General features: G+C 39.4%; 1 protein-coding gene across 17 annotated transcripts in view; it reads right to left on the bottom strand.

Moving 5' to 3' along the window:
• kcnma1a (potassium large conductance calcium-activated channel, subfamily M, alpha member 1a) overlaps positions 1–22,557 on the bottom strand; it is a 181,175-nt gene that overhangs the window by 5,726 nt on the left and 152,892 nt on the right. For all 17 annotated transcript variants that reach the window (XM_084736201.1, XM_084736191.1, XM_084736193.1 and 14 more), the window contains 8 exons: positions 19,984–20,110; positions 17,517–17,741; positions 16,790–16,982; positions 11,533–11,646; positions 7,313–7,443; positions 2,747–2,941; positions 2,149–2,267; positions 882–1,106 (listed from right to left, as the gene is read on the bottom strand). In XM_084736201.1, coding sequence (XP_084592327.1) covers positions 882–1,106; positions 2,149–2,267; positions 2,747–2,941; positions 7,313–7,443; positions 11,533–11,646; positions 16,790–16,982; positions 17,517–17,741; positions 19,984–20,110 — 1,329 coding nt within the window. The remainder of the gene's footprint in view (positions 1–881; positions 1,107–2,148; positions 2,268–2,746; positions 2,942–7,312; positions 7,444–11,532; positions 11,647–16,789; positions 16,983–17,516; positions 17,742–19,983; positions 20,111–22,557) is intronic.

The following is a 22,557-nucleotide window of genomic DNA, read 5'->3' as shown; positions in this document are numbered from 1 at the left end:
TTCACCAAATTGGAAATAATCTAATAATAATAATAATAATAATAATAATAATAATAATAATAATAATAATAATAATAATAAACAGAACAGGAAATAAGAGCCTGCTAACCAACATGGACATGCAGTAAAGCAGTACAGATGCACCATGAATAACAAAATATCAACACTGCTAATGCGGGATGATATTATGAGTAACAGCTTATTAATAATGTTAGCCAAATGAGCTCTATATTCAACACCAGCTACAATAGGTAAATCACAACACAATACATCCATGATCGAGGTGTACCGATCATGACACAAATATCCAACAAACAACGGTTATTTACTCCACAAATATTAAGAGTTAGACACCAAGTGACTAAATATTAAGACAGATACAACAGGTAGACCGAACAACATACTGAATGTGTGTTTTTGTTGAGTTGTGTCATCTTATTTGGCTGTGGTTGAGGCCTTTACTGCGAGCTTGTTTCCAACCACAATGGCTGTGCCATCCAAACAAGTGGTTTTTTACTGTTTACACTGCTACAGACTTCATTTATAAGAATAGAGTCTCAACATTCTTTGACTACAATAAATGAGCCCAGGTTTCCACAAAATGAGTTTACCAGTTTAATGTCATGTTATGATTGCCGTGATGTGAGAGTGAAGACCACATGCAGATGATTATGAACGAAACGCACAAACACCGGGCATGGACGCAGAGCACAAACCACACAAACAAAACCACAAACACACAATACACAGTGTTTATCGGTGCATGTGTTCACTACACTCTGCACACAAACACACACACCTACTGTTTAAAATAGAGGTCAGGTATATAGAACACTTAACATGCAGGCTAAAAACTCTACAGGACACTTGAGTGCACGTACTTCTGTTTGTCGCGGGCCTCCCGGGTCTTACTGCTGCGGTTTTGCCGGTTGGAGGGGGGGATGGAGTGGACGGAGGAACTCTTTTTGCTGGAGGAATGGGAGGAGTGGGAAGAGTGGGACAAGCTTGTCCGGGACTGGCCTGCGTTGTGGTCGAACTGCATGAGGCAGAAGATCAGGTCTGTGGGCACAAGCTCAAACTCGTACGGTGGGTTTGTGATCACATACCTGCCCGGAAAACAAATGTTTGAAAACATTAAACTTTCATGATCCTTGTGGGGGAAACAGAAAATAGTGAAAGATAAAGAAAGAGATCAAAGTATACTTCATCACCAGAATATATGGAGGAGCAATATGGGTGAATGTTTGAGTAAAAAACACATTAGCATTTAAAAATCCAGTAGAGTTTGATACATACATACAAATGTGTGAATTCATATTTTAAAAAATAGGTTAAGTACGACTCTCCCATGAGGTGTAGGGTTTGAGTACTATTCTGGGAAACAGGAATTCGAGTCTAATGTGAGATTAGAAGTCGGTGTTAACTTTAATTTTTACCTTACTTAGAGTTTTTTTCACTTCATTACTATCTTCAGTTTTCAGTCAGAGTTTCGTTATGTTAAGGCAACAAAACTGCTTAGTTTAGGTTATGTTAGGTTTTGAAAAACATCATGCTTTGTCTGTGCCATCCAGGTATAAATAGCCACATTGCTTGCTATATGCTTGGCTATATACACCTGAGAGTAAATTGTCACATTGGCTATTCCACTCCAGGTGCACAGAGCATCTGCCAAAACACTGCAAAAACAAATGCATTATAATGAAAATAAAGGTAATTAACATTAGGCAACACATGTATGTTACATGAGGAATGTGTTTAGGTGCAGATACGTCCATTTCACATGATTCAAGAGCAATTCTGCATGTTATTTAAAATAGCTTTGAGCTATTTCTACTTCTACTCCTTTTATATAAATGTATATAACTAACATTGTATCTTATACTGTATATTCAGTACATAGTGTCTACAGTCTCTATTGTCAGTTTTGCATTTTAAACTTTCATCTATAATTTAGTCTATTTTAGTTATTGAATATAATTTGGCCTTTTAATTGTACTTTTTTTCTCACTTAACTCATGTGTTTTTGTGATGTATATGAAGTGCAGATGTGCTATGACACTGCCCTTTAGGATTAATCAAATACTGTAATTGCTCATTTTATTACATCAAAAAATTCTTTTTGACACAGATTGAACGCAGACTCTTTACCGTTTTGTACACTGGCTGGGTGCACTGAGATGAGCGTCTCTTAATCTGTAGATTCCAAAACACAGCATGTTGTACGTCTTCAGTGCCTTACAAAACAAATCCCCGTAGCAGCCGCCGTCCTGATGAGCAACAGAACAAAGACACCATCACTGAGTGGCAGGTCAGCCTGAAGATCTGGATCAGCGTAAGTAAATGTAAACAAATTCTCTGCAAAGTTGTAGTGAAAATTCAATGTTCTGCATTGCTGAGGGTGTTTAGTTTGCGAGTGAATACCAACTGTTGGCAAAGCACACTGTAACAATCAGCAAAATGATGCTATAATTCATCCAAGAAAAAACAAAATTACTTCAGTATTGGAAGTTCTGTATAACAATAACAAAAACCTGTAAAAACAAGGTTGGAACCAATTAAACTTGGAATTTTCTTGGTGGTGTTCATTGTTCTCTCTAAAGCCCTCTTCCCTCTCCACCCACTAAGGCCTGCTTTGCGTGATCACTGTTCTTCACATCGGATTAAGGGCCGCGAGGAGCGGAGGCGGCCAGATGTGTGCTGCCGGGTAGTGCCAAAACGTGTCATCTCCGCTTAAACATCCACTTACCCCCAAGTCGGCAAATGGCCCGTCGTAGAGGGCTAGCTGGGCGACGCGACACCTGTCTCTGTTGGCCAGTGTCTGCGGCGTGCTGTAGCCTCCTCTGAGAGCGTTCTCCTCAGCCAACAAGGCCTCCAGCTCTGGTGTGGCTCCCCCTGTGACCAGCGTCCGAATCAGCGTGAGGATGTTATCATTGAAGTATGTCTGAGGAGAGAAAAGAGGGAATATCTGTGAGCAGATGCCATCGGAGTCACAAGTAGGGAGGTGGCAGGTGTGGGAGGAACGCACAGCCCCCATTATGTCGACCCCCAGTCTGTCTCTTTACGTAGAGCTGACTGGGAGGTGAGGAGGAGGAAGCCATGGAAGATATTTTCAGTAGCTTTAAGCCTCATCCTGCCAACATATTTAATATACAAGGACCACCAACCAAGATAAAGTACTGTAAGAATCAACCATCATAGCAAAATGTTCACTTCTTATAACTTTATTAGTCATTTAAAACATTATTAGTACTTTAAGGAAATTGCACTTAATATTCATATTATGTAGAACAAAAATAGAGCAAACAAAAATAAGGAAATCGTGTCTGTTGCCTTCAAAATGACTGACAGAGTGTCCCTACACCACGGATTGTTTAGTTTATTACTTAATACAAACAAGAACTCAATCGATAAATGGTTCCATTTATTAAAACTGCATTTGCAGACTTGGGTACTTTTGACACGTTGATATTTTTAAAAAAGCACTGATTAAAACTAAAATAGAAAACGATGGATGAAGTCATTACAAACCAGAGTTTCGAGAGTGGGTTTGTTTCATTTCAGTTTAGTTTTTAATTGTTTCAAAATGTTTATTTTTTGTTTATTTCAGTATTAGTTTTAGATTTTTTAGTAGTATACCTCTGAGATCTGTGCATACCCTAGACTGTAAAATTCAAAAATATTTTCATTTACACCCGGTGGAATGTTGCAGTGCACATAATTTTGGTTTCGTTTGCTTAGGTATTAAAATATGTGCCTTCTGTGTGTGGTGTTTACAACACTGTGAGATTACATTGGAAAAAATCAACAGAAACGACATCCCTGTAATTTTGGATAATCCAAAGACTTCAGCCGTGTAAAGGTTTTATCAAACAAACTTTCTACAGAAAGAAAAAAGTATTAACACAATAGTGGATTCTGTAGATCTGTAGAAAGAAAAGAGAGTCGAGAATAAAAAATGCAGAGCACTGAACTAAGCATGGGTGAGGACATGAACATGGAAGTCTTACAGATAGACACTTGTTAGTCTGTCTGTGCTAATCCTCAGCCTGTAGTCGCGCCTCCCTGATGGCAACAAGGAGAAGAGACCATTGTGTGGGCGGCTGGTATCCCTACAATTTCCCCTTGCTTTTGCCACACAGTGTTTCTGGCAAACAGAATGTCCTCCAGTTTGGATAATGTTCCTCAGCTGATGGCTTCTGCTGACCGCACCACCCTCGCAGATCTGTCCTGCCAAGTGTTGTTCTCAAGCCAGTTCGTAATGCAACAAGGGCACTTATTCTCAACAGAAATGTTGCTGTTAAAAATAGAACACAACAGATACTGGATTTTGGGGGCCAATGCTGGTAAGAATAATAGGGGGTAAAAAAAATTCTGATATCAATATATTGGTCAATATTGCAATGATATGTAATGGAAGCAGGATATTTAACAGTTAAAAAATAAACCTTATTGTTCTAAAAGACATCAGATCACTGCAACAGTAAACTTTTACTGGTATTTTAATATATAATATACATAAAACCTTAATTAAGAAAAAGATCAAATACATATAAAATGCTGCCTAACTGAAAAGAAAAAAGCTATCTGTGTTATATTCTGTCAAAAAAGTGTATGGACAACATATATGCCAATATTAGTACAGATCAATATTGCGTCTATAATATTGGCTGAATGATATATCTAGTCTGGCTCTAGTTAAGATTTTAAATGTCCATTCCCCTCATCTGTTTTGGGGAGGAGGAAGCAACCTCAAGAGACAGATCTCCTGAAGACAGATGAGTAAATAAAATAAAAAATCTGCATCGCTAATAAGTGAGGTATCTCTTTTATTGCAAATTCGGTGAATAACCTTTAGTAAGTCACTGGAAAAATAGTAAAAAAGTGACATTTGGTAACCACAGTGTATGTGGGATCATCATGTTAAATAAAAACAGGTACTTCTATACAGCACTGTTCTTCCCTGTAGGAACACTGTTCTACACACTGTATGATGTCCGCTTCCCTTCTGAAACAACGATTTGACTGCTCTCTGCGGGTGTCAGGTTCTCTTGTCCTTCAAGCCGATCAGGACCTGCTTTTGCTGCGTGTGAAGACAGCCGATGTCACTCGGCAGCCGGGCCAGAGTGGCAGCTCCTCTCCCCGGGCCCCTGACAGGCCTGCAGAGCCTCATGATGGATGAGCACTGTCCATTAGCTGGCTTCACCTCTGACCAGTGCCAGACTACAGCTGACGCCTGCTCTACTCCCCGCTCAGCTCGGCTCTGCACGCCCCTCTAACCCCTCACTCACAGAGGGCTGCTGGAATTAAGCCATCACAGCACCGAAGGGAAAACCACAGTTGGTCGTGAGAAGGGGGAGAGGAAAAATGAGGTGTAGAAGAGGAGGATCCTTTTTTTTTTCAGCCTGCTCTTTTATCTTATCTCCAGTGAAGCAATGACATTGTCAAAAGATGAAAGAGTATCTTTGGTCTATTACAGCCAAGCTTGTGTCATTGCCATTACGCTAACCTTCAACACTTACTTTGTTAAAACATCTAATAAGGCTCTTGAAAGTTGAATTCATAATACTTAAGATGAGAAGTGATGCCAACAATTCCCCTTTTGATGTCAGTGGAGCTGGCAGGGATGTGTGATGAATGTACTGTACCATTTCATTTACCAACTTCTGCCGACTTGAAATGCCAAAATGTGCAACTACTGCAATTCAGCGCAATTTCCCTACTTAGGGAGCATTTGTGATTTACAACAGCACTTGGGCGCAGATCCCGGGGTGTACCGAGGGGATGTATCCACCCCAACTTCTAAAAAACTTTAAGTTGCCCCCTCCTCCATAAATGATTTTGAAATAATTTAGCATTAGTCACATTCTCCTGGTAAAAACAAGCACTGTAGTGCTGGGCCAGTCAGTACTGTACATCTTTACAAACATTTCATCACACGTTAATAAATGATGTAAATGTCATGTGCGCCGATTGTGTCTGTAGATTGACGTTAATCAGACACAAGTCTTAGTAATATACTGTAAAAAAGTTTCACAGCAACTGCTTTAACTAGATTTTTGAGTTTTGAAATAAAGTAAACAAAGTTTAGACCTATAATCTGTTGTTGGGATAATTTTCTTGAAATACAAATTTCCTTGCGTTTCTAAAACTCAAAGATTCAAGTTTATCTGAAGAAGAAAAGTACATTATCTCAACAAAAGATTATTAATTGGTAAAACTTTTTCAAATGAAAAAGTCTATTGAAGTAAGTTGCCTTAACATTATTTGTTGCCAAATCATTGCCAGGACATTGTTGGAGATTTTACACAAAGTTTGCATCTAACTTTCTTTTCCCATTAGGAATCCTCAGCCAACCAACCTTTATACTTGAGATTGTCAAGCCAGCCCTTGGAAAAATCATGTTTACCTATTATGGCCGTTTAGTCCACACTCCCACACAGAAAAACAATGTTTCACTGTCGAAGAAACATCTCTGCCCAAAGAGGTGAAGAAGTTACTGATGCTATCTATACATAGTTACACTCTTAACATATTGAATAAATAATACTATATTATTGTATTATTGTAAATAATTAATTTTCACAGCATCTCTGCAGCCTTGTTTATTTACTGTGTCCATGGAAATTACGCTAAACGCATACACTTTGCTTATGCAGAAAAGATAGAATGTTTACTTTTCTTATAACTACACCACTGCATAACTTCTAAATGTTCAGACAAGCTTAATATTTTGTTATTTATGATGCTATGTATATATGCAATTCGAAGATATCGCCTCATTTTCTTTCAAACTAATTTGGTTGGAATGTCCAGAACAGAATAGGGGCAATAGGGGGCGATTTTTTTTCTCCAGACTCCCTTTCTTTTTTCTTTTTAGTCTACTTATTAATGATTATCTACTGTTAAATGGTCACTACTGATAAGTCCGATAAATAATAACAATTGTGAATGGTATCAAAAAGTAGAGTTACGGCCACCAAAAAAGAAAATATTTTGGGGTTTATATGCCATCTAAAGTTTTCTTAGGTCCATCTTGCAGGTCTGACTCACTTCGAAGTTGTTCACCTCTTTCCCTCATCCTGAAGTTTCTACCAGTGCAACAGCATGCAATTGTTGCCCAGCAGGCACAGCATCTCCAGTGTGAAACTTCTCTCTTCTTTCTTTTTCAAACTCTGAATTTTACCATTATAGAGTCCAAACACAGAATTAATCAACGGTATAAAATGCACAATTGTAGGATTTTTAAATAGTGATTTTAAGGATTTGTAAAACGCTCCAACATAGCGAGTGCACAGCGCGTTTGAGAACTCACCGCGCTCATCAGGGAGTCGAGTACACTGACAGCGAAGGCGGTGCCGCAGGCGAAGGGCTGAGTGAGGTACAGCTCTGTGTCTGGGTCGTCATCATCATCTTGGTCCAGGAACTGAACGTTTGAGTCGTTCACTGAGAGAGGGGGGAGAGGGAGTTAGAGACGGGCACTATGAAGAAGCACGAGCAAAAAAAAAAAAAAGAAAAAACACACACACACAGACACCGACACACCTGAGAGTTCAGAAATATAGATTTTTTTTTGTTCATATTAAGTTACATTTGGAAAGATTTGGATAGATCATGGGTAATGGAGCAGAAGCGTCTCAGGTATATAGGTACTGATCAAGGATTTGCAATATAATGTAACATTAGATGCACATTATATTTTGCCTTCACACTTTGCAATTTTTACAGTTGTAAATATTTTTAAATACAAAATTAAACAAGGACTTTATTCCTTCTCCAAACAATTGACATGTTTTGATTCTGTTGACTGAATTACCTTTCAGTCAGGTTAAAAATGAACTAAATTTCTTATGTGCAAATTTGTTACTTTTCTGTCCATGTACTGTATAATTGTTTGGAAGGTGAAAAACGTGTTTTTGACTGATTGAGAAATTATCCAATATTTTAAATATAAAATCTGCTGTATATCACATGCAGGATGCATTTCACAGATTTAGACATACCACAATTTTAGGAGAATATATATTATGCAGTATATAATGCATACACAGTGATAACCATTGTAGAAGTCCCCAACTGTGAATCAATCATAGATCTGTTCTGCATTAATACTTCAGTAGCCACTGTATCTTGAGCTTTTTTAAACAACTGCAATACAGAATCACATATATATCGTATATATTTTAACACACAAACAAGTAAATCCTCAGTCAAGAGACAGTGACCAGTCTGTGAACTGTGTAAAGAATAAAATATGATTATTTTATCACTAAAACTGCATATACTGCAGGTATTTCTTGATGTATCCTTTTGAATATGGTTTAAAAAAAGTGAGACTTCAACAATGGCTACTCTATCACATGAAAAAAACATGCACTCATAAATCCATGCTTTGTTTTTCAGAGTTTTCCTCGATGAATGTGTTTGTCACATCATCACCTTTATAGAAATACATCTCAAGTATTTACCTGTGCCCTGAAATTCAGATTAAAGCCAGGTAACAACATACTTTTTTAAATCTTATGATTAATAATTAACACTGCAAAATGAAGTAAATGGCACAGTAGGAGTGAAAATAGCCCCAAACTGAAATAATAATAAGAATGTTTTTTTTTCAGTCTGTTGTGTATAGCTTAACTGGTAGAATAAAAAACCACCAAGTGCTCCCTACAGTGCGTGTCTTTTTCCTCAAACAGCGTTCCTAGCAGCGGCGGGCAGACAAGGGTCTATGAACCAGCGTAACTTGAAAAACGAGCATCACACAAGTTTGTGTTTGACTCCTCCGTTATCTGAGCTTCAGAGATATGGTCTGGAGGAGGAAAAAAAGAAACTGGAAAATAAATTTAAAAAATAAATAAACAGCTTAAAAGATGGTTTGATCTTGAGTTTTTTGTTTTTGATATCTGATTTCTTCCCAGGCTTCCTGTGCGCTGTGGATCAGAAATGTCAGTCAAAGAGACAAGGGGCTGATGCAAACAGGCCTGGGCCGAAGGAGTGAACTGAGGGGAGTGGATGTGTGTGTGTGCATGTGTGGATGTGTGCGTCTGGAGGAGGAAGGGGGGGAGTGAGGGGCAGAGAGGGGGGGTGTTGCTATGAAAACAGCCACAAGGACAGACTGAGCATGATCAAAAGCCTAGTGATGCTCTGCAAACGCAACTGGAGGAAAAAAAAAATACCCCAAAAAGAGAAAAAAAAAATCATTAAAAAAAAAGGGGCCAAAACAAGACAGTCAATTTCAACCAGAACGAAGAATAAAAATGTGTTCAAAGTGAAGCCATGGGAGCAGCGAGGGCCTTGACTGCAGCCAGATAAATCAAGACAAGCTGATGAGGAGCAGAGCAGAGCGGCGGAGCGAGGGAACGAACGGCAGCAGAGGACAAAGGCTCGGCTTACCCAGCTCTGTTATCATTTGTATGTTGGTTCCACTCTTTTTTTCTTGACTGAGTGAAACCAATGGCAGTAGTTTGCCAGGTTTAGCTAATGGTGATGAGACAGTGCAGGGAAGGGGAGAAATGGTGTCGTTATTGAAACAGTTTCAAAGACTGCAATAAAGGCAATTCGCTGTCTCAGACTACTCGTGTCAAGCCCGGAATTCTACCCTGAGACATTCATGGTTGTCCGGTGTCTAAAAGTAAAGCGCCCTGGATTAGAGCGCACGGTGGATGCAAAGCCAGAGCTGTCAGGGTGCTACGCCACCACAACAACAATAAATTATTTCATGGTGAGACAGTGAAAGGGATAAACATGGTCTTATCCATAAACACACCTACTTTACACGCCACGCAAACAAAATTGATCATGCAACTCAGATTAGACGCGTTTTTATGGTTCAATTTGACTTTAATCTGCTCCTGGCACCGCAAACTGGACATATGACAATGTAATTACTGTGTATGGTTCCAGTGAGACATGTAGCCATTGTCTGCTCTGCATGCTCTTACTTCTTCCTCAGTGGGTTGCACCAACTGGTCTTTACTAAGCCCGGTCCCAATTGCTAAGTTGGTCTCTGTTACGACCAGCCTTTAGAATGGACTTTGCACCATTTCTGGAGTTTTTCCACTTTCATTTTTAAGTTTTTGAGAATGGTCAAGGTATGTATTCTTTTATACATTTCAAGATAATAAGCTTCAGTTTATCTGCATGACCTGTTTCAGCCCTACTCTCTGCCTAGAATACTGCAATAATCAGATAAACTGCTGCTGTCCATCCCTGTGAGTTGTTTAAGGCTTAAAGGTGCTTCTTCTGTAGCCGGGTCCAAATTGTGAAACACCTTATGTTCAATCTGCCCCTGTAAGAAAACATTGTGTCGATTTGTCCCAGCTTGTTGGCTACTCAATAAATGAAAAAGTCAACTGAACAGATCAGTTCAGTGTACATGTTATGTTTGACTAAACAGAATTAATTTCCCATATATTTAGCTTTAATGGTTCTGTGACTAGAAGCTGTATATCTGTATTAATCAGCCTAGTTTTTGACTTTACACCTGCTTCTAAGACTTGACTTGGCATAAGATTTACACCTGGTCTTAGCAAGAAGAAGGCTTAAGCCCAGATGGTGCAACAAGTATAGCCATTTCGTTGGACAAGCCAAGATAAACCGACGTAGCTTAAGATCAGGGGTAAGTCCTGTTGGTGCTACGAGAAGGACAGTGTTATCACATCTAGTGTTGCTGCAGCTGTGAAACTCGTTAGCTACCAGCAAGCAGAGGCACAACAACTGGAGCTTCGAGCAGACAGCAACCGATGAGTCCAACACAGATAGCATCTAGTCGTGATGATTACGTATGCGGTCAGCGGTCTAATGGCAGAGCCTCTCTGCAGGTAATGGCTGGCCCGGTTACAAGTAACATTAGGTGGCTCCTTTCTCTTTCTGGCCTTTTCTTAGCTGGCCTCATGCTCCATTGCTCCCTAATTGGGTCAGGGGAGACAGAGTAGCCGGTCTCTGCTGCTTTAGAAGGCCCCTCAGAGATCTGAAAGTTTCATGAGTCCCCACCACCAGTGGGAATACAGCCACTGCCATTGTTATTAATAAATGGACCCATTTTGCAACCAAGGCAGTTTTTTTTCCTCTACCTTTTCACTCTCTTTGCTTTCCTCCCGCTCTCACCCTCTCCATCAGGCTGTGTTTCTCTTGTGCATTAGTGGACAAATTGCAGGCGATGTAGCTATAGTCCTGAAGATGCCCGTCTGACGTCCTCAAGTTACAGTAGTCCACATTGTCCTCAGAGCAAACACATTTTCCTCACAGCTGACATTATCACCACTTGACAAAAGCGAGCCAGATCCAGTAATTCACATCTGAATATTTGAGTTGGACAAAGCTACCGACACCATGAAAGGGAACAAAAATTCCACAACAAGCATTCCTAAGTCTATTTGACCTCGAATGAGTTGGAACTTTTGGTAGCAGCGTAATGCTCAAGTGTTGGTTTATCAGCTCTATGCGTCTATGTCTGCAAATGGCAATGAGTTGATCCGAGGTTATTGGGATGTGGCATGCAACGTTTGGGTTTGAGGTGGGTGGAAACAGTTTTACCTAGTTCTGTGATGATGGGGATGTTGGATCCGGTGGTGACCGAAGCCTGCCGCACAAAGCCATGTACTGGACTGCTGTCTGGAGATGACCTGTCCATTCCAGGAGGCGTGAAACCTGAAAAACCACATACACATTTATAGAAATCAGCAAATAACATAACAGGGTAGTAACTACAAAAGCAGCAAAGTTGAGAAAAAAAGGGTTTAAAACTTTTCAGGCTGGACACAAACTGTCAAACAGATAGAAGGTTTGTAATGTGCAACTGTTCAAAAGGGTTCTATGTCTTATTTCACTGACACTGGCACTAAAATATAAATAAAGTTAAAAAAAAAAAAAAGAAGAAAGTTTGCAATGCCTTTTTTTAGGACATTTTGATTGATAATTTTAAACCAAAAATAATTGTGATAGATCCTAATTAGGGAAAGACACTACAGGCAATAACCTTTTTCATGCACTGGTCAATTTTGCTATTTTGCTTCTTTAACATGTCTTCTTTCAGACACACTGCACATATAAAACACATCATATCGTATTTGCACCTTAAGATTTCTTGTAAATTCATCAAAACTTAGCATCAGATAGTGAATCATTTGCATATTTAAACATAACACTTCAGAAAACTTTCTTAATGTTTTTAGTGGTATCTATTAGTTAAAACAGACCATATTCATCTGTTGTGTCTCCCCTTAATAAAAAAAAATACAGATGCTGGCTAATCTGTGAGGGGTGAAACAGGATCTACCAACAAAATAGTTTATTTGACAAAATAAACCTCATTGTGATTATTATACTATTATCAGTCATATTCAATCAATCAATATAACAAATTTATTTACAACTAATTCTCATAAAATCACTGCTAAGATGTCAGTTTATCAAAGTGGAAATCTTTCAAGATAAAAGTGGGAGCGAAATAATGCAAATTTAATTTTAGGTTTTAAAACCAGTGCAGTTACTGCAGTTTGTACAATTGTCAGCCTGATATTTCTCAAATATTATACATTTAAACGGAAGAAAGACTGATAACAAAAACATTCTGGTCTTTTGGGGGCATTAATGTACATGGCATTTGTCTAGGTAAACAAAAATACAGTCCAAGCAAAAACCTGCATGTCTCTAAGTGTGTTTTACTACAGATGTATCATAAGCATGAGGCCATGACCTGGAACTCTGTATCAATACCATTATACATAGTGCATGTCAGCTCAGTCAGCATGAAGTCGTTGATGTGTGCTTTCTGTGTCATAAATGTGTGGATTGACAGAAAAAAAAGACAGAGGAGGAGATGGCTAAGTGAACAAGGCACCTGCCGAAAAGTTGCAATCCAGATCCTGTGCTTTTAGGGGTCAGCTAAGACATATTTAGCATTCACGTCCCTCCATCAACGGGCAGACATAAATTTTATATGTTGTTCATTTTGTTACAATAAAATTGGTGAAGTGGATCCGGAAAACCTTTTATCGGGAATGGCGTGGCTGAGAACCATGAAATACAAGTGCAAGTGACAGGAGTATGAATTCACATGACTTCACATTTTTGCATTTCCTCAAAGTGACAAGTAAACACCTTAAATCTGTAATGCTATATGCATAATGCATCAACTGTGTTTTGACATCCATCATTTAGTGCTGACTACAGCAAAATGCCAGCTTATAGTGCCACCACCAAGGAAACATAATGCAGGGAATATATTCAGGTCACAAAGTTTTAAAAGGATTGCAAATTCCTGATATATGTGTGTGTGTGAGAGTGTGCGTTTCCTGTCAGGAAACTCAATGAGCTGCTTACATTACAAAAGAGATCTCCCAGCCCTTTGCAACAGAAAAGACACCAAATAGTTTAGTACGCAGCAGGAAGCACACACTGAACTGAAGCATGGATAATCATAACTCTTGTTATACCAATTATTGAACTTGGAAATAGCAGAGGTTTGACACCGCGAGTCAACCGGGGAGCACGAGCTCAGACAGTGCAAACATCATTTTGTCGATGTCCATAAAGGATGATGTTTACTCCACTGGAGAGTGACAGCAAGTTTTTTGGATACTGCCTCTAAAACGCAGCTCTTATTGTATGATAGTGAACATGAAGACAGTACGGAGGGAAACAGTTTCCGTTCTGCACGGTGTGTACAGCAGAACAGGGATAAATGAGGCCTGCTGCTGAGCTGCTTTCAGAAGCTGTTAGCTTACAAACACCTCAAAAGTTGTGATGTGAGCTGGTGAGCTCCAAAACAGAGAGCTGTATGTCTTCCTATACGGAGTCAGAGTAAAATCCCTGAGATATCTCTAGAAGTGAGTCTATGCAAGAATTTTATTCCATCATGAAAAATTCACATCTGACTTATGATGTAGCAACATTAAGTATTGTGATATTGCAATAAAAAATATATCACAATAGTGTACCGGACTGATAATATATACCATATTACTATTTGATTATTTTCTATTTTCTCTTTTTATTATTATTATGCACATGCTTAGGTCATGGCTGGCTACTTTTATTTTATTCTATTTAAGACAGAAAGCAGAAGAACTTTAAGCTAAAAGAAAAAAAAAATTATACAAAAACAAATGCTGTCCTCATCAGATTTATTATTTAACTAAAAGAGTGCGTTGAGTAGAGTGCAGATCTCTGCCAGGCAACCGGAAAAGATTGTTGGCATATAATACCCTTGTAATCACCAACATCTTGATTAGTAACTAATTCAATTACATGTTTTTTTCTCAGTAAGTGCAGTAAGTGTAACAGATTACAATTACATTTATTTAGTAATTCAATTACATGTAACTAGTTACTCCCCCACTCTGCAAGTCGGTAAGCCTTGGTTTTAGCCTAGCAATTGTTGATGACTTGCAGCCCCTACCAGTTGGTGTTTCAAAAAATTGAATTGACCGTGGGCCTTTTGCATATAAAATGTCATCACTTCATTATTTTATTCTATTACATGCTTGTTTGATATTTTGTCAGAATTATTGTATGAAATCTTGAGTTATGGCCTAGTGGAGAGAATAAAGACATTTTTAAAAAATATTTTTTTTCTTTGTTTTTTATTATAGCAGGGATATATATTGCAGACTTTTTATCATGGTATTATCATACCTTGAGTTTTTGGGATTGTTACATCACTATCTGTGACACATAAAATACCCTTGTATCTCTTTAAACAAAAACAAACTTTTCTTCTTAATTGAGTTTTATAATTGGTACATACCTGTAATGTTACATTTTGTCATTTACTGCATAATTTCCTTGTTGCCTAACATAAGAGAAGCCAGAGTTTAAAACATCAGCCTGATCACACACACAGTGTGTGTATTCATCTGCAGTGAGGCTGTAACCTTGTTTGTTCAGCTACAATGTACAATAGACAAGTGAGATCTGGGTTACATACCCCCTTATCCCTGTAGCCCCCCAGGCACTGTGATGCTCTGTGGTTGACTACATGCTAGAGCAGCCGTGAGAAGCTCTCCCCCAGGAAAGAGCATGTTTACTTATTCATTTGCACCTTCTTGTTTTAAATTCCACAGACAGTGTCTGAATGGGAGCATCGCTAGGAGGAAGGAATCCCCAAAGCAATACCTATGATACAATAGCAGCGTCTGGGTATGCGCGTCTGTTTCCTTGTGTATGCATGATTGCATGTCACTGTGGTGTGTGCATGTGTGTGTTTCCTAAAGTGAAGTATTTATCACTGAAATGGGTGGTTGATGTAAGACCCAATTATTGATGACAATAGGCTCCATCCATCGACCCTAGCAGAGGATATAGGCTAGTGGGCTTCCATATTGAGGTGGCTTTCTGTGAATACTGCTCCCCAGAGCGGCATGCTCTAAGATTTACCCCTGCTTATTGTTCCTCGGTGGCACCGCTATCGACAGCACATCACTCACTCAAGGCTGGAGAAATAACAGCATTGGCATTCTCCTAAAACATGTGGAAGTGCTCTGCACTAAAAAATAACGGCCTCTTGGACCTTCAACTTTGATTTGTATTTACAACAGTCACTGTGGTGGCACTAAATAGTGCTGAGCTCGAGGCATGTCATGTCTTTCAGGCTAATCATAAACTGTGGATTACCTGCTTGTGGATGTGCATGGATAGATTGCATTGGCATGAATGTCTCTGTGTGTGTTTTATGTGCGCGGACACATGTGCACGCGCATTCAAACACGAAGGTGTGTGTGCGTGCATGTGTCGCTGTTTTGTTGTGACTAATGAGGAGCAGCTGAATTGGCCTGCCTGGTGATTTGTACTAGCTGCTTAATGATGATGAGGCCTGATGGGATGCCAGGTTCGTGTGTTTGTCTGCAAACATCAACAATCTGTTCCAGACGATCTGCCAGACACCAGATCAGGGGGAACAACATCAAATGACACAGTCATGTTGATTACATCATTAAAAAATATTATCAAGAAGGTTTAGCAGCATGTAATTACCAGGGACAAGACTGAAACGATCAGAAAATTATGTGGAGTAAACACTCTTCAAAGGCTTGATGAAGCAATCAACACAGTGTTTTGTGTGTGCACTTATTCAGGAGTTACAGTAAAGTGAGTTGGTTGCACTTTTATTTTACAGTACAATAATAAGACATAACAATCCGTTAAGTACACATTACAACAGAACTATACTGTAAACTAAAGTGAAATCACATATCTGCTACTTCCACATTTAAAAACAATATGTGAAGTTTAAAGTACAGTTCTGTTGGAATGTGTATAATAATGTAACAGTGGGAAAACAATACACATTATTTTAGAGTACAGTTATGTTGTACTATGCACCAAATTATGCTCCAAGAAATTCTCTAATAGTGGGAAGTAATACACTTTGGTTTACAGTACAGTTTTGTTGTAATGTGTCCCTAATTACCCTATAATGAAGTCTAATAAGGGTCTGATAAGATACTATTAGTTATTAGTTAGATACTAACTAATAAAGAACATATTGTCTAGTTTTTGTCTCATTTGATTCATCATCTTTTTAGTGTACAGTAAAATAAAGTGTGACCGGTGAGTTTATACTGTAGATGCCACTTACAACACACTTGCAGAGTATTTCAATTAAGAGCACTTAGCAGACTGCACTTGACAAACTACATCCCTCCCTCCTGTGTGGCCCTCTCACTCCCCGCCTCCTCCCCAGATCTTTTCCTCCCTTCTTTTTCCATCTTTGACTGCTGTCTTTCCTCCCTGCCACAACCCGTCCCCTGTGGGCAGCAGTGCACATGGATTCTAATAGGACGCTCCTTACCTTGGGAATTAGCCTGTAAGACCCCGATGCTGTCATCAAACTGCATAGATTTGATGTTGAGTGATGCCAAGATGCATTCCTTATCCTGCAGTGAGGCATCTTCGATATTGTTCTGATTGGCTGACAGTATTACGCACATGTCGCAGAGGTTGATGTTGACAGCCCTTAAATCTGCCCGACTTAATGGTGTACCCTTCAGGGTGAGGAGAACAGAGAGAAAGAGCAAGACAGAGAGGGAGAAGGCAAAACGCAGAGAACAGACAGACATGGGGGAGAGAAAAACAAATTTAAGAAGTGAGCGGACTGGAGCTTTGGGAAATTAGTTAACAAGTATTCTTGTTTTGAGGCGATGACATTCCACTGATCTAACTGGGCACTGGAGAATCAGAGACATGGACTAATCTAAAGGCTAGCTTGCGCTGACGGCTGTGTTTGGGATTCTCCTCTGATCATCAGTCAAGCCAGGCCTAACAAGCTCTAAGGCAGTGAGCCACGCCATCTGTGATGGGCACTGCAGCTGCAACACACATAAACTCCACTTTGGATATGCAGGATGTGTCACTGCTCCGGATGAGGGGGGGTTGACTACTCTCTCATGGAGTGATCATTCAATTGAGTAATGTGTGATCAAATCAAAGTGACAATCGCTCTCAGGATTTCTCAAAATGTCAATGCTTTGCTAGTCGAGCAGAGATTGCAGTTTAAATGCGCCTCCTGGTGCACTCACAGGTAATATGGAGACCTTGGGGAAGTTGTGTAAAGTTTCCCACTCTCTCCGCAGGTAATCCAGCGAGCCCACAAACACTATAGGCTTTAGCTCGTGGTAATGGAAGTTGCTGGCTCTTAAAGGCATCACCAAGTTTCGCAGCCCCACTAAAGCGGACGTGACATCCCCAAATATACAGACCACCACATGGCCGCTCAGCACTGTCATGGAGGCTTCACTCCGGGTCTGCAGGGAACATAGGGATAAAGGGGAGGGGGGAGAAGAGCAGAGAGAAAGGGGTGAGGAGGAGCGCAGACAGAGACGAGAGAAAGAGAAACAGAGACGAACACATTTACAGAGGAGAGATTAGTGCTGCTAATGTGCGTGAGGTTACAAGTTTAGTTTAAAGTGTTTAAAACTGTTATAAACCCATATCAAATAGTCTGTTAACCAAGTATTTAGTTCATCAGCCAGCCTTACTATTTACACATAACCAAAGTTTGGTTAACCACTATTCTGTTTATAAGCAGTTTACTGGATAATCAGAAAGAGGAATTTTACAGAACAAAAACAACAACAAAACATGTGGTCTTTTTTTCAAAGGGCAGCCGATTCAATCAGGCTGAAAAATGCAGTTTGTAAGATTTGAGGCACATACAGTATGTATGACGAGGACCCTGTCATAAATCAGAGAGGTATAAATAAACAAAGTTCCTCTTTTGTATGACGTTCACTTCGAGAATGAACAATGGAATGGCCTGCTTTCAAGATCTGTCGCCTGTCACGCCAGCTTGACGCGCATTTCACTGCAAGTTTGGGTGCACGTTAAGTAAACTAAACGCTTCTATGACACCAGTCAATTTGAAACTAAAACTGTATCTTTGTGGATTGAAGCCATAAGGAAAAACTAAAAAAAAAAAAAAAAAAAGAAACAAGGAACACACTCTATATTACTGTCCTTGTAATAGGCATTAGTTAATATGTAATAAGGCCCTTATAAGTCCTTACAAGACGCTTATTAAGATTATTATGGTTACTAAGACTATATAAGGCATATATGTCATAGTTCTGGCTGCAGTAGCTTTAAAAAGCATAGTTAACTGTTAATAAGTGTATAGTTAACAGCTAATAAATGCATAATAAAGCATTATTAATCTTTATAGAGCAACAAAAAGTTTTAGATGTATAACAATGACAACATAGATAAGTTAATGCAACTCAATAAATGTGTAACATGTTAGAAAAAATAAAAGAAACTAATAAGCCCTTTATTAAAAGTCTTAAGCAGTCTTTAAAGTGCTTATGAATGTCTCACAAAATGGTTCCATTTTACAAGTCGGGTAGTCACTGAATTCAGTGTACTGATAAGCTTTCAAATCAAATGTGAAAAAACACACGGATGGAAGATTCATGCTCCTATTCAGGTATGTTGAATCTGTTTTACTTGACTAGTCATCAGGGTTAAAGCTAATAAATAACTTTTCTACATAATCCAGGTAACCCTGTGTGGACTGCAACTAACAGTTACAATATAATACCATCATAAAAATTACATATGAACAAAAGAATTATAGGAATATGTGAATTAATAAAAGGATATCAACCAAACATCGACTTTCTGCCGCCATGTTTCTGTGTATCAGACTTCATCAGACAACGACTTGGTAATGTGTGACAAAATTTTTCTACCAACTTTCTGAGTTGTTATTCCAACTTGGTGGGCTTTCAGGTGAATTTCCCCACTCAGGAACTAATTTTTTCAGATTATTCCAACTTCCCATGAGTGCAGAATAACATGTTTGTGATGCTATTATCAAGAAATATAGTCTTATTAACATCATAATGTTCATTAGCATCTTACAAAGACTTATAAAGGCCTTATCACCTATTAACTAATGCTTATTACCCATGCCATTAATACAATATATACAGTAGGGTTACCCAAGGGCACCCTGCAAACTGGTACATACTTCGAGTTTAAACATTTTACCATATACAGTACATATCTAGAACATTTTGGTGACCCAACTCATGATGGGATGTCCTTCAGCCTCCCTTAAGAGGAAAAGGGTCAGTAGTGTACTGGTCAAACAAAAGCAACAAATATGCTTAAATGTCAACTATATATGTAGCTGCACCCTCAATTTTATGTTTTATTTGGACAGGATTAACCCTGCCCAAACAAATTATGCACAAACCTAAATGCTTACAAACTGCCTTGTTGAAACACCTGAGCAAACCCATGCATGGAGTGTTGAAATGCTGTTCACAGGTCCTCGGTGGATATTTAAAAGAAAGCAATAAACTCACCTTGAAACAACAGAGAGGCAGTGAGAGAAATTTCAGTACATATTAGTATGTGATTGTGTTACTACAATATTGAGGGGAAACTTCAGCTCCTGAGCATACTTACTTTAACTTTTTTTTTTTTTGCATATTCTATCATACTTTAGAGGATTGCAGTTACACAGATCTTTGCCGCACTCACCAGGATGACTTTCTCGATGTCCTTTGAGGGGCACCAGTGAAACATCCCTGTTGAGTCATACCTCTTCACGTTCATGTCCATGTTCTCGATTTGCTCATTTCCAGGAATTAGAAGGGGGTCATGTCGACTGAGGAGACAGAAGAATATATTTATTATTAGACTGTTTTGTGGATGATTGGTTACATGAAAGAGGAGAAAAGGACCACCTGCGGTTCTTGAGATCTACTCTGTCGATTCATACAACATGTTAAAAGTCTAATCCGTTCTCAAAGTGTGAAACCTTCTACTGCTTGCTACTTTAGGTCTCATAAGGATCATATCACTCCTCCGTTTCTTCATGTCCTTGATGTCAAGTCATCAGAAAACTCAAAGACCCTGGCTGCTCGCAGTGGCGCAGAGAACGTCAGGACTTGAGTGCTACTGACTGAATGGCATGACAACACAAGGCCAATTACCAGCTTTTACCCTCTCTTCCACTTCCTGACGCCATGCGGCGCAAATAGTAAAAGCTCCAACAGGCTCACATTTTAAATATTTCAGGAATTTGCCCAATCACATTTTGCTTTCCCAACTGATGGCCATTAATGTTTCAACAGCGTGTCACAACCAAACAGGCTAATCCACAGCAGTGGGCTGCTGAGTTTTATCCGGTGTAACACTGACCATGAAAGGGCTCCTGTCAGTCCTGTTATACCGCCTCTCTTGTTCTTGCACTTATCCTACAAGACGTGTTCTCACAGTCCCTCTAAAGGCAATCCAGAAACATTTCACCCGAAACACTGAGTCAGGAGAAAAATGCAAAAAATGTAGCGCTGTTCATTGTTACATGCCACAGGATTGTGTGTGTGTTTCTCCTGTGTCCAGGTACTGCGACTCCCCTCCTTGCAGCTGCAGTGATTGGCAGCATCTGAGATCAATCACTGTCTTGGTGTCTTCTTGGTGTGCTAGTTGCCTGTTTAGTGTTAAGTTTATTTGTCATTAAGTGTTTGCTTTTTTACCTTACTTTATTAAAAAAAAAAAAATCCTTGTTTGTGCCTCAGTTTCCCTTCCTTCTTTCTCCCTGGGTTACCTTTTACTATTGTTACGGCACTCGTCCCCTGGACCACCACTGGGAAACGTAACAATCTGGGATATTAAAAGAAATGCACAATACTCTGGCACATAAAATTCCTCAATAAACATTGCCTTTTTAACAGCAATGCAAGTGCAATTTATTTACAATTCTACCCAAATAATGAAATCCTCGGCTAAACAGCACTGTACAGACTCCAAAAACAGGGAACTGCAGAGAGACAGACATTTGAGTAATATGGGAGAAAACATCTCAAGAATTTGACATACATCTCTCTCAGTATCACTCTCTCTATCCTCTATCAACACTGTCATTCGCTGACAAGGCTTTGATGTTGCCTCCTCCTTCAGCCTGCATTTGGGTTGCATACCATCGCAGGAAAAGTAAAAGTTTAAAAAAAAAAAAGCTGTCAATTAGCCACCCTCTCTCTCCACCTCTCTTCCCTCTATCAGTTAGTGCAGGTGATAATAACACTGACAGCATTTAGTGTTTTTACACTCAGCCTGAATCTTTCATCCAGAGGCGCGTGTTGCGCCAATCAACTCCACAGAGCCCCCGTCACTTCAATCTGCTCAGCTCTGCTCGCCTCCACACAGGGGCTGACTGGCGCATGCAGGCGGGCTGCTGCTCCAGCTCTCTCTGCCAAGACAGCTATCTTTCACAGAGCTGTCAGCGGTGTGACTGGCAGCCTGTCACAGGCTCCGCACACCTCCTTCTCCCGCTGCCTTCTCTCCGCCTCGGGTTGAACCTACCACAAGACTCGGGGAGAGCAGACATGACGTCTGAGGCACAGTGCCACGCCCAAGGGATATCAGCTGCGGATGATACCGTGACATCTCCAGCGATTGGATGCATGTCGTCAGTCATGACCCGTCAAAGAGGTTTGTGGGAATGGTGTAAATGGCGTGGTGTTAATGCCAACAACACAGCCAAGCTAAGGATAGGTCAGGTAGGGTGCAAACTGTGATTAAATGTCACCCTCAGAGTTTATTAAAAAAAGACCCACTGATTTTATTTATGAATAAATTCCTGAATTTCAAAGTATAAATAAAATATAAAATATAAAAGACAAATGTTAATACCAGGTCTGAACAGGTTCTATAAGGCTGTTACTGAGTATATAATTAACTGCTAATAAATGCATAACAAAGAATGTATTAATCTTAATAAAGCAACAAAAAAAAAACCTTAAGGGTTTAAGCAGTTTATAACCTTAAAACAAGCTTCTAAATAAATGTCTTATAATCTAACAATAAACACGTTGATGAACACCTATATAGTCTTATTAACACATCATAATGTTCATAAGCAACTTATAAGGACTTATAAAGCTTACATACCCATTAATAAATGCCTATTATGAGGACAGTAATATAAAGTGTTACCCACAAGGCCACTGCTGCAAATCAGCTCATACTTTCAGTTTATATATTTCTGCCAATTATTGATTATCTTCGGTATGTATCTAGAACATTTTTGGTGAGCCAACTCCCGTGCTAACA

This window comes from Lutjanus erythropterus, chromosome 14, assembly GCF_056507025.1.
Source record: "Lutjanus erythropterus isolate fLutEry1 chromosome 14, fLutEry1.hap2, whole genome shotgun sequence".
NCBI classification, from domain to species: domain Eukaryota; kingdom Metazoa; phylum Chordata; class Actinopteri; order Lutjaniformes; family Lutjanidae; genus Lutjanus; species Lutjanus erythropterus.
The sequence above is the reverse complement of the archived record's forward strand: the minus strand, read 5'-3'. Positions and strand labels throughout refer to the sequence as shown.